The sequence below is a fragment of the Melospiza georgiana genome, chromosome 4, assembly GCF_028018845.1.
Source record: "Melospiza georgiana isolate bMelGeo1 chromosome 4, bMelGeo1.pri, whole genome shotgun sequence".
Lineage (NCBI taxonomy): Eukaryota > Metazoa > Chordata > Aves > Passeriformes > Passerellidae > Melospiza > Melospiza georgiana.
Window position 1 is genome coordinate 7864213 of NC_080433.1, and position 11702 is coordinate 7875914.

Consider the following 11702-nt stretch of genomic DNA (forward strand, 5'->3'; position numbering starts at 1 on the left):
GGCTTTAACTCTGTCCCGCTCCCTTTCAGCCGCTCTCCGGCCCCGTCCCTGCGGGGGCCCCTCACGGCAGAGGCGGGAAAGGGGAGGGCGGGCGGAGCCGCGCGCGCGCCCGGGCCACCCTCTGCGCCCCGCTCCCTTCCGGCGGGGGGCGGAGCCGGCGCGGGACCCCGCACCCCCCAACATGGAGGGCTGGCGAGGAGGTGAGGGGGAGCGGGCTGGGGACGCGGCCGCCCGGGGCTCTGCGGCCGCCCGGGCGCTGGGGGACCGGGACGGACCGGGGGAAAGGAGGGATGGGGAAGCTGCTGCTCGCTTTCGGCTGTGGGAGCCGCTAGCGGTTCCCGTTCGCCCGGCTCTGTCGGGACCGTTCCCACCGCCGCTGCCCACAGAGCCCCGGCGGGCGGGGAGGGAAGAACTGGGGGTCCTGCCCGCTGCCCCGGGGGAGCTGTGCGAGGAGGGCGGGAGGTGCCTGGGGTAACCCTGGAAGCGGGGGTGGGACGCGGGGAAAGGCGCTGGATCCCGGTGCGGCCGCGGGAAAGGCACCGCCGACCCCTCCCGAGCCCCGTGAGCTGCGCCGGGGCCGGGGCGGGAGAGCCCCGCGGAGCCCCGGGGGGAGGCGGGCACGGCCCTGCAGCGGCGGCTCCCGCTCTGGACTCCATCCCGCGCCTCGATCCCGGGTTTTCCCGGGCGCTGGCGCCCTGAGCGAATGTCTCGTCCCTCTAAATCCGCCTGGCTGACCGGGCACTCGCGATCCTGCCCGATAAGGGCTGTGGGTCTCTATCTCCTCGTCCGGTCGCCATGGTTGCATCGCAAGTACTCAGCTGCGCCTGGCTACAGAAATTTGGCGGTCTTGTTAAAGAATGGAGGTTTCCTGCTTGCCGGAATTCAGTTGTGCGATGCGGTAATTGTAGAAAAATTGCTGGTGCTTAGTGTATCTTTCACCTGTGGAAGTCTCTGCCCTCCAAAATGTTTGTTTTTCTTTGGATGCGTACGTACTGTACAGAATAAAGGTGCAGGGAGGGAATCATGAACGTGTTTCCCTTGACTCGGTAGAGGAGGGTTGAGTTGGAGACGCTGCAGTTGTTGTACAGGAGACTCGTGGACTGCTGTCACAAATGGTAATGTGGGGACTCTGGGATGAGGCATAATGATTTCAATTTAGCTGAGACATTAAATAGGATTCTTTACCAATTTTCTTATTGTAGCCTGGTATGTGCCATGTCTAGCTTCACATGAGACCCTCCAAGAATTATGTAGGAAGGAAAATCTCACATGTAAATCCATTGGAATCACCAACAGGAGTCTAAAGAGTTATGAGGTGGAATATTTGTGTGACTACAAGGTAGAAGAGGTAAGAGAAACACAGACCAATTTGATCACTCTTTCAGCTGAAATTTGGAAGCAAGCAAAAGGTAGTTTTGCTCATAATATAAAGAAGCAGACAGTGAGGACAAAGCTTTAGATGGCATCAAATTAAATATATTTTGAACTTTAAACTGCAAACAGAAAGTGGTGTAAACTGCTACTTTCAGTATGTGCAAGGAAGAGCTTTTTTGTGAAATTACAGACATTTAGAATATGAAATGTTTCACCTTTGTGTATCTGATTCTGATGCTTTAGGGTGGTAGCTCAGTATGAATTATGATGCCTCTCCTTTATTTGCAGACAAACAAGTGTATTTCTCTCTTGATTCTTTTAGTCTGTTTGATGAAGAATTAGGGCCATGTGCTGCAAATGGATTCCTGTGAAATTCAGTCTCAGGATTTGTCCTTGTTACAGTTATTTGTCCTTTTTAAACAAGTACAAAATGAATGCTGCTTCATTGTAAATACAATCTTACACTTATCAAATTAATTCATGTTCTGGGAGGATGGTTGATATGACCAATAGTGGGTTTTAGACCTTTTTTTGCTACATTTTGCTTTTTTTTTTTTTGTTCTGTATGTGATACGACTGCATTCTGCTTGTGCATACGAGTCATACAGCGAGTTAGCATAACTTACCCCTGCCTTGACAAACTAGCCTCCTCCTCCAGGTCAGCAATCAGAGTTCATCCCAGCTTTTGATTTCTTTGCCCCTAGAGACAATTTGTAAAGTATGCTAAGTTGTGCTATAAGTTAATTTGCAGACAAACTGATTTTTCTCTTTCTCCCCAATTGTAATTTTTATGGGGACATCAAGGCCTTCTGCCCTGTGTGCTGATCCTTAAGCCCAGAGCTCTTGTGTTTGTGTTGCTCTGTGATGGTGGATTTCAGCAACCTGAGCTCTGGCTGAATCTGTATCTGTTTCTGTATTTCAAGGGCAAAGCATACTATCTTGTGAAATGGAAAGGATGGCCAGAATCTTCAAATACTTGGGAACCTCGGAAGCATCTGAACTGCCCTCTGCTTATTCAGAACTTTCTTAGAGACAAGAATGAATACTTGTCTCGGGGGAAAGGAGGCAAAGCAATGAAACTGAGAAACCATGTTAAAACTCTGAAACCTGCAATTGCAGATTATGTTGTAAAGAAGGCTAAACAAAGAATAGCTCTGCAGAGGTGGACAGAAGAACTCAACAGGAAAAAGAATCACAAAGCAATGATTCTGGTAGAAAACACCGTGGATCTTGAAGGGCCTCCTTTAGACTTCTACTACATCAATGAGTATAAACCTGCTCCAGGAATAAATGTGCTCAATGGAATAACAACTGGCTGTGAATGTGCTGACTGCCCTGCTGAGAAGTGCTGTCCAAAGGAGGCTGGCTTTATTTTGGCTTACAATAAACGTAAGAAATTGAAAATCCAGCCTGGCTTGCCCATCTATGAGTGCAATTCATATTGTAGGTGTGGGCCTGACTGCCCCAATAGGATTGTGCAGAAAGGGACCCCATATTCCCTCTGCATCTTCAGAACCAACAATGGCCGTGGCTGGGGAGTAAAAACCCTCCAGAAAATTAAAACCAACAGTTTTGTGATGGAGTATGTTGGAGAGGTAGGTATGTATTTATCTTGTAGAGGTGAATTACTTACAATCAAGGAAATGTTAGATAAAATTTTAATGAGCTTTCTCTCAGTTTTCACACTTCTTGACTTCTTCACCCAGAGGGTGGTCAGACACTGGAACAGGCTCTGCAGGGAGGTGATCATGACAACAAGCTTGGCAGGGTTCATGGAGTGTTTGGACAGTAAGGCACATGGTGTGATTCCTGGGGATGTCCTGGGCAGGGCCAGGACTTGGTGATCCTGGTGGGACTCTTCCAACTCAGGATACTCTGTGATTCTACTGTATAATAGATCAGTCTGCTTTTGAGTAGAGAGAGAAAGGGACATTCAAGTTGACAGCAAAATTATGTTGTCTAGAACATTCCTTCATTCCAGAGCAGTTGTAAAAGGTCAAAAGTAAAGAGAATATTTATCTCATGTGGCACTAAAGAATTATTTTAGACACATGCCCTAATAGTATTTCTAAAGGCAAATCCTTAATTTCTTTCATGGCAATCATCTTCATTCTTCCCTGATCATCTTTTTTGTAGTTTTTTGCCATTCCCAAAGCACAGTTGTTTTGAAACTCTCTGCACAGACTTTCAGTCCCTTTTGTTTTGTCTGCCCTTCTAAGGTAGTATTTCCAAGCATATTTATTGCTTTTGATTAACAGCAAGAATAACATTCATAGTACAGACATTATCTGCTTATTCAATCTCATACTATTTCAAAGAGAACTTTTATGGTATAAAATACAGACCTTGAGCTACTCTTGAGGTTTTGGATTGCCCTGTGTTTGTGTGTTTCAGCCTCTGTTCCAGAGCTCTTCACACCAGCAGTTCCTGGCAGCCTCTCTGTTGCACTGTGTTTCATTTCTACCACAAATCTGCCTTGCTACTATGTTGACTCAAAGTATTTCTTTGTGTCCCTTTGTACAATGTTTATGATATTTAGTAGATTTCCCCCATGCTTCCTGCCCCAAAGCTTCTTCTCATGTTCATCCATTTCCTTTAAATATACAAAAGGTCATACACTCCATTCACTGCAAGGTGATTCTGTGATTTTGTTGCTTAAAGAAAAGAGTGTGTGTATTTACTGTTTCACCTGAATCTACTTAATATCTACTGCTGACTTCTCAAATCTCATCTGTCAGATTTTAGAGGGATTTATTGTCCAATTCCATCACATTTTGTATCTCTTGCTGCAAAATTCTGATTTCTTTGCTGAATCTATACCACAGAATGTGTTTAATGTGACAGGCTGCAGATGAAGTTGTTGAAGCTGTTTCATCTGTCAACAGTGACACACTCATCTAATTGAATAGATTGAGCTTTGTGATGTGTCTGAGCTGCAGTGAATAGGATCTTTCATTGCAGTCAAAAATAGCAGGAAGAGATGCTTCTGGAAAGAGAGGAAATGAATATCAGGCTGTAAATGTGGCTGGGTTTTAAAGACTGATACCTGTGGATCATCTTTGCAAAGGGAACATGTTGAATCTCGGTTTTGTGTGAAGTAAACGAGGCTTTCTGGATCTAATGGAAAAAGTGTGGATATAGAAGCTTCAGTAAAAACAGCTGATTGTATTGTCATCATCAAAATTATTAGTAGAGGGTGCTGATATGTTTTTTTTTTTCCAGAGACAAGGTAGTGCTGTGCATGAGCTGTAGACAAATTGCACCCAGAGAAGCCTCAATCAAAAATAATTAGTTCAGCTGTATGTACTCTTATGTATTCTCCATTCATAAGATGGAATGCTATTTCAACATCATAAACTTATTGTGGTTTTTTTTTTCCAACTTGATTGTGATTTTTGTTTTGATTTGGTAATAATTAATAACATGATGCAAGTTTCTTTATTCCTTTTTTTTTTTTTTAGGTGATTACAAGTGAGGAAGCAGAGAGGCGAGGCCAGTTCTATGACAACCAGGGAAATACATACTTGTTTGATTTGGACTATGACTCAGATGAATTTACAGTAGATGCAGCTCGATATGGAAATGTGTCCCACTTTGTGAACCACAGTGTAAGACTTTGTTTTGTATATTAAGAATTTGGAGAATTATTCCAATTGTGCTAGAAATGTCTTCTAATGTAAACATTTCCTTACTGTATTCACAGTTTTTCTGGAGTAGTTTGCTTCATGCCAGCACAGTCCAGTTAAGCAGATGATGTAATAAATAGAACAGAATATTGGGCCTTACTTAGATTGACACTGCCCACAAAAATCTGGGGCAGAGATGCTGCCTGAAGTGGACATCCTATAGGACTGGAGTTTTCACTGAATCAGCTGGTTCTAGACAAGCAAAATAGGGTTGGTTTGGGTGTGTTTTTTCTGAGTACCTGAAATACTTAACATGTGACAGTTCCTTAATGAAATTAGCTAGGAGTCAGAGATGACAGGAATTGATGTGTTATTTTGTAGCTGGGCAGGTTGGAATGTTACTCTGAAGTTCATCCTGCAAACTTGGTAGAGGAAAAAAGAGAAAATTCCTGTGCTTTCCTAGGTATCTACAGCAGAGAAATATAATTTTTCCTCCTAATCTAAATTTGCCAAAGTACTCAAATTTTCACAAGCAGTTTTTGTAGTGTTTTGTTGAAGTTCTACTGAAGTAACTAAAGCAAGAAAGCTGAGCTGCATTTGTAAGGATTCCTGAACTAAAAATTATTATTTCTTACTAATCCAATGTTTGTGAGGTATGCAGTCAGTATTCTACAAATAGAGAAAATTAATGTCTTCAGGTCTGTGAGATGATGATATGTGTATTTCATGCAGGCTTGCCAGGGAGAAGGATGAAGGAGAGTTTTAGGTACAGACAGTTGCTCTTCACTTTTGCAAATGGGAGTGAAGTATTCTCAGTCTTCAGCCTAAATTTAGGTGTCTATAACTTCACTTCTGATTCTTTCATGTGTGACATATTTCACTGTTAAAGAACAAAAAAAGCATTTAGAATTTAACAGTCTCAGGTACCACTGATTTTTGACACTTAATCCAGACAAAATGAGGAAGTGGTTTCTAGTTCCAGCTTAGTGACCTTCACCCTCCTCCTAGCACCCAGACCATGGCAGGGAATTCAGAAGCCAAGCAGGTTTGCAGTTTACAGCAGAAATTCCTGCATAGTATGGAGATGTTATCTCTGGCCTGAAGTAGTGCTTAAACATCACTACAGAGCAGTGAGTTTGTGGGGCTTGAAACACTCAGTTGTTTTTAGTTTTCTTTCAGCTTTAATTCTTTTTATGGGTTTTGTTGGTACATACTAGTTCTGAATGTTGGCCTACATTGGCCTAGAGTAGGCTTTAATTATTTTGTCACCATTTTTGTTGTCACCTTTGAAGGTGTCACTTTTTATAGGTTGTTGCATATCAGTGTAGTCTGCACATTGTGCAAAGGTTGCCTTCCTGGAAGGACTTAAGTCTGAGCTATGAATTATTATTTCATTTTTTCAGTTTGTTGATTTCAGAAGATAATTGCAGATTTCACTCATTCTTTCTTTGCTGTGATCTTGGTTTATTTAAACACTTCAGTGATATTAAATGCTAATTTTTCTAAACAGAAACTGCATTAATTTTTGCTTACAGTGTGATCCAAATCTTCAAGTCTTCAATGTGTTCATTGATAACCTTGACTTGCGTCTTCCCCGAATAGCGCTGTTCTCTACCCGGACCATCAAGGCTGGAGAAGAGCTGACCTTTGACTATCAGATGAAAGGTCTGCACATTTTAACATGGTTCTTGTGGAAGTTTTGGGGTGCTGGTGGGTTTTACTGCAGCCTGGAGGATGGTAGCATTTAGCTCAGGCACAGCTTTTGATAACATGGCTCTGGCTTTCAGAACAGTCGTTGCTCATGACATGTAGTGCAGACAGGAGCACACCCAGAAGCTTTTGCCTGCATCCCTAGTGCACTGCCTCCCTCAGTGCTCCTAGCACATCAGGGATTGTGTGTGGACTGCCTGGTGAAGCAAATTATTTTGCTTTGTCCCAGAAATGCTCAAAGGAATGGTTAGGCTGCTCTTAAATAAAGCCTTCCTTTATTCAAATCAGCATTTCAGGTAAACTACTTGCTAGGTAGTTACTAAGGTAGTTGTAACAGCTCAGCAGCATGAGGCACCATAGGTTTGTCTTTGAATTCTGGTGTCCTGTAGGCCTCAGCTGTGGATGTAGGTCCTATGGAACAGCTGTTTCAGATGGGATAGAGTTAATTTCTTCTCAGTAGCTGGTACAGTGCTGTGGTTTAGACTCAGTATGAGAATAGTGTTGATAATTCACTGAGGTTTTCTTAAATCAAGAACTTTTTTGTGTCTGAGGCTCTACCAGTGAGGAGGTGCTCAAAAAATGTAAAAAAACCATAAAATCTGGTAGGAAGCATAGACAGATGAACTGGTCAAAGAGATATTCCATGCCAGAGAATGTCATGGCCAGTGTAGAAACTGGGGAGATCCCCAGAAGGGGCTGATCAGAGTTCAGGGATGGCCTCTGGGCATCAATGAGCCAAAGGTCAGTAACTGTGTGTGCATCACTCATGTTTGGTTTTTTTTTACAATTACTGCTACTACTACTACTACTAATCAATATCAGCATGATCAGAATATAATAATTATTACAATATTTTACTCTTTCAATTATTAAACTGTTCTTATCTCAACCTACAAGTTTTACTTTTGGTTCTCTTCCCTGCTCTGCTGGGGTGGCAGTGAGCAAGTGTCTGCATGGTGTTTCATTGCTATCTGGGCTTAAAACACCACACTGCCAAACTGATCTTGAATGTTGAAACTCCTCTTTCCCTCTCTTTGTGACACTGACATTGAAGGCCAGCTGCACTCTCAGCTGATCCACGTGGATACCTGGGGGGTACAAAGATCAAGTCTGAGTTTTGGATTCTGATGTGTGTGCCAGGTGTTGTACAAGCAGCTGTAACAAGGGTGTCAGTGGAATCTGAGTGAGCTTCACACACAGCTCTTTGAACTGGGCTGTTAGAAAGCCTTTAGAAGCTGTTTGAATACTGGGCATGATCTTGGTCTGTCCTTTAGAACTTTCTTACTTGTGTTCATCTGTGTTGCAGGTTCAATAGATCTGACTTCAGACTCTGCTGAAGATCTTAGCCCATCCAAAAAGAGCCTCAGAACTGTCTGTAAATGTGGAGCCATGTGTTGCAGAGGTTATCTCAACTGAGTTTGGGTATCCAAAGTCACAAAGATTTTGTTCTTTTTTTTTAATGTGTTTTAAGAAGACTCTTCTTTCACACATATATTCAAGTATTCTTACATCTAATCTAAATAAGGATGATGAAAACAAGGTATTGTGTTTGTAATTGAAGTGGCATTGGCCAAAGAAAGAGATTGTAGTGTTTCAAGCCAATACAGAACTGCTAAAGGGGATTAAAATTCTAGAGCAGCTGTTTAGGAAGCTGTAAAATGGATGCAAAGAAAACTCTAAAATGTACCTTGATTTGAATATTCCTAGAATCATAGAATGATCTGGATTGGAAGGGACCCTCAAGGGTCATCATGTCCAACTCTTAACCCTGCACAGGACATCCCCAGGAGTCACCCCCTGTGCCTGAGAGCATTGTCCAAACACTTCTTGAGCTCTGCCAGGCTTGGTGCTGTGACCACTGCCCTGGGGAGCCTCTTCCAGTGCCCAACCACCCTCTGGGTGAAAAACCTTTTCCTAATATCCAATCTAAACCTCCTGTGACTCAGCTTCAAGCTACGTGTTTTCTATACCTTGAGAAGTCAGGAGGCATTTGATTTGAATTCCAAATCTTAGTTGACAGTTCTTTTGCTTTTTTGTTATATAAAGAAAAGCTTGAAGATCTCAGCAATAGCATTTGTGGCACCAGGGTGAGGGATTAAGGAGAGCCAGTGTGTAAATAAATGTTCACAGGAGTGCAAATTGTAAAATGTCCATGGAATTCCATGCAAAGGAAGTAATTGCAGAAAGAAAATCAGAGAGGCCAAAGCTTCATTAAAACTTAACCTGGCCACTTCTTTAAAGGATAGTAAAAATGTTTTTATAAATACATTATTAGGAAAAGGAGGGGCAAGGAAAACCTCCATTCTTTGTTGGACACAGTGAGGGAATATGGCTACCAAAGATGAGGCAAGGCTGAGGTACTTAACTTCCACCTTCTTTGCCTCAGTTTTCAGCATTAGGACAGTTGTTCTGTCCTCAGGACAGCTGGTCTCCTGAGCTGGAGTACAACAGTCCCCCTGTAATCCAGGAGGAGGCAGCCAGAGGCTTGCTGAGTCACTTAGATGCTCTTAACTCCATGCATCCATCCTAGGGTGATGAGGGAGCTGCAGATGAGCTCACCAAGCCACTCCATCATGTTCCTGGAGAAAAGGAGGCTCAGGGCTGACCTCATCTCTCTCCACAACTCCCTGACAGGAGGGTGTAGCCAGGTGAGGGTCAGTCTCCCAGGGACCCAGCAATAGGACAAGGAGACACAGTCTCCAGGTGTGCTGGGGGCGTGGTTAGGTTGGAAATTAGGAAAGATTTCTTCACAGAAGGGGTGATAGGACACTGGAATGGGCTGCTCAGAGAGGAGCATCCTGAAGGTGTTTTAAAAAAGGGTGGATGTGGCACTCAGTGCCATGGTCTGGTTGACAAGATGGTGTTAGGTCATAGGTTGGACTTGATGATCTCAGAAGCCTTTTCCAGACTGATTCTGTGATTCTGTAATTGGTATTAACAGATCCCAAGTGTAAAACTTGAACTTCTTAGCTGATGTTATGTAGAATGTTCTCAGTTATGCTCTGATTTTTAGTTAGGATTCTATAGGAGGACTGCAGTTCCGCAGAGCATTTGTAAATATGGAATTGTCAGAAGTAACATTTGCTGTTTGTTTTCATTACAGAAATTTGGCAGTCGTGGCTGAAACAAGTTGCTGGCTACAGTTTGGAATTAGATAGCAAAAGGTTAAGGAGAGCAGCCCATTGTCTAACAAAGCCAGTGCAGTGTGGAGATATGGTCTGTTATCTGTTAGGTGCAAAAGAGCCCTGGGATTGATGTATATTCACAACTGGTTTTGGTGAAACTTTTACATATTGTGTCTTTTTTAACTAATGACAGACTTCTAAGATAGTAGGCTTGTATTTTCTGGTTGCAAAAATGTTAACTTCAGTGAAGTTAGACTAGGGGTGAGTATTCCCATTTGCTGTAGACATTTGTAAGATGTTCTTGAATGTAAAGGCTGAGAAATGTGCTGTTCTTCAGCTACTCGAGTCATCTTTTTTTTTTCCTGATCATCTTAAAGTTGTCTCAATCTATTCATAACATATGCTAAGTTTTGCTTGGCTTCAGAACCACTGAAGAGCAGTTGAGGTGGGCGATGAGTGGAGTTACAGCCAAGGTCCATGCTCTAGGAATGATCCACAGACTTTTTTCTCATGGATTCAGAGCTTGTAAAACTTGCATATTGCTTACCAGTCATGTAAATGTTGACAGGGTCAGGCAGAATAATGTTGCTCCATAAATGGATGCTCCATAGCTGGATGCTGGCTATGTATCATAGGTCAGCTAGTTACCTTTATAAGGTGCACAGCTGTTGGCTCAGGTGAATGAAGTCGAGTACCGAGCATGTAACTGTTTACTTAATTTGTTAGAAAATGCCTTAAATTTCATGTTAATTGTTAGCACTTCAAAAGGAACATTTCAAGGTTGTTTCTTAAGAAGCACAGTTGCATTTGTACTGAAGATCTGGCTCTTTGGTAGCAAATGACATTTTATATGCTACCAGCCAAAATCAGTTTTACACTTTTGGTGAAGAGCATGGGCTGCTGGAAATGCTGTGTGAGTTTTGTAATCTACAATACAGAGATACACGTCGAAATAGAGACTTTATATTGCTTAATGAATAGGAGGAAGTTTGCTTAGATTTAAAAGTATTTGATGTGATCAGGCTAACCTATATCCACAGTTGATAAATGCTGAATCTCATCAATTTTTATCATGCCATATCTCTAATGATTTTTTTTTTTAATTTAAAAGTTTTAAGTGGAATGTGGAGCTTTAACGTCAGCAAAGTGCAGCTGATCTTGCATCGTTTGGAGTCGTTAGTGCTTTCCCTTGCATGTCGCTCAAGTGAGCAGTGCGTGCATTCCACGTGGATGGAATGTGCCGGCTCCAGCCCCGGACCCGCAGCCCGCGCTGTCCCTGCAGGGTGGAGGCTGCGCGGGGCGTGGATTCCCTCCTGCAGCCCCGCCTTGCCGCGGGCACGGGGCCGGCCCCAGGCTCTGTCCCCCCATGCCCAGCCTGATTTCAATATTGCAAAGAGATGCATTTTAGACGGTAACAGCTGTGGCAGTTGGAGTGGAGTGCGGTGTCTGCCTTTTCCAGAGGCACAGAATGTTATCACCAGCGCTGGAATAACGCTGCTGTTTGTTAAGGATTTGTGTGTTGTGTTCTGCCATAAATAAAGAACTGTTCATTTGTGTTCTGGGAGGTAGAAGTATTTTGTATTTATTTGAAGGAAACCCATGGATCCAGTTTCCAACAGAAGAGCCTTGAACAGTATTTATTTATGTATTCACAGTGTATTTGGATTGCAGTCAATGGGACTTATGCAGCTTAATGGGACATTGTGTCACTTTTAAAACTCCTTTTACTGTTTTTATGAGTTTGGCAGAAAATTGCCAAATTGGAAATGGGGAAATAGCTGTTTACAATTTCTTAGGGAAGCTAAACCAGCCCAGCTTCTGCCTTTGTTTTGCTTTGTGGTCCTTTGGCATTGTCATGGTCACCAAT

General features: G+C 43.0%; 1 protein-coding gene across 3 annotated transcripts; it reads left to right on the forward strand.

Moving 5' to 3' along the window:
* The first annotated feature begins 159 nt into the window (after positions 1 to 159).
* SUV39H2 (SUV39H2 histone lysine methyltransferase) lies at positions 160 to 11399 on the forward strand. Of its 3 annotated transcripts, XM_058023119.1 has the most exons (7): positions 160 to 200; positions 1203 to 1348; positions 2298 to 2969; positions 4836 to 4982; positions 6536 to 6665; positions 8017 to 8132; positions 10947 to 11399. In XM_058023119.1, the coding sequence occupies exons 1-6, from the start codon at positions 182 to 184 to the stop codon at positions 8124 to 8126; spliced, it is 1224 nt and encodes a 407-aa protein (XP_057879102.1). In that variant the 5' UTR covers positions 160 to 181; the 3' UTR covers positions 8127 to 8132; positions 10947 to 11399. The 3 variants fall into 3 exon arrangements, with proteins under 3 accessions (XP_057879102.1, XP_057879101.1, XP_057879103.1); XM_058023118.1 differs by having other exon boundaries at positions 8017 to 11399; XM_058023120.1 differs by lacking the exon at positions 160 to 200 and adding an exon at positions 771 to 898 and having other exon boundaries at positions 8017 to 11399.
* The last annotated feature ends 303 nt before the right edge of the window (positions 11400 to 11702 follow it).

Excerpts from the sequence above, each read along its gene's own strand:
- SUV39H2 (XM_058023120.1), top strand. The coding sequence starts at position 796 with ATGGTTGCATCGCAAGTACTCAGCTGCGCCTGGCTACAGAAATTTGGC. Across the intron at positions 899-1,202 it reads GAATTCAGTTGTGCGATGCG|CCTGGTATGTGCCATGTCTA; the intron begins GTAATTGTAGAA and ends TTCTTATTGTAG. Across the intron at positions 6,666-8,016 it reads CTTTGACTATCAGATGAAAG|GTTCAATAGATCTGACTTCA; the intron begins GTCTGCACATTT and ends TCTGTGTTGCAG.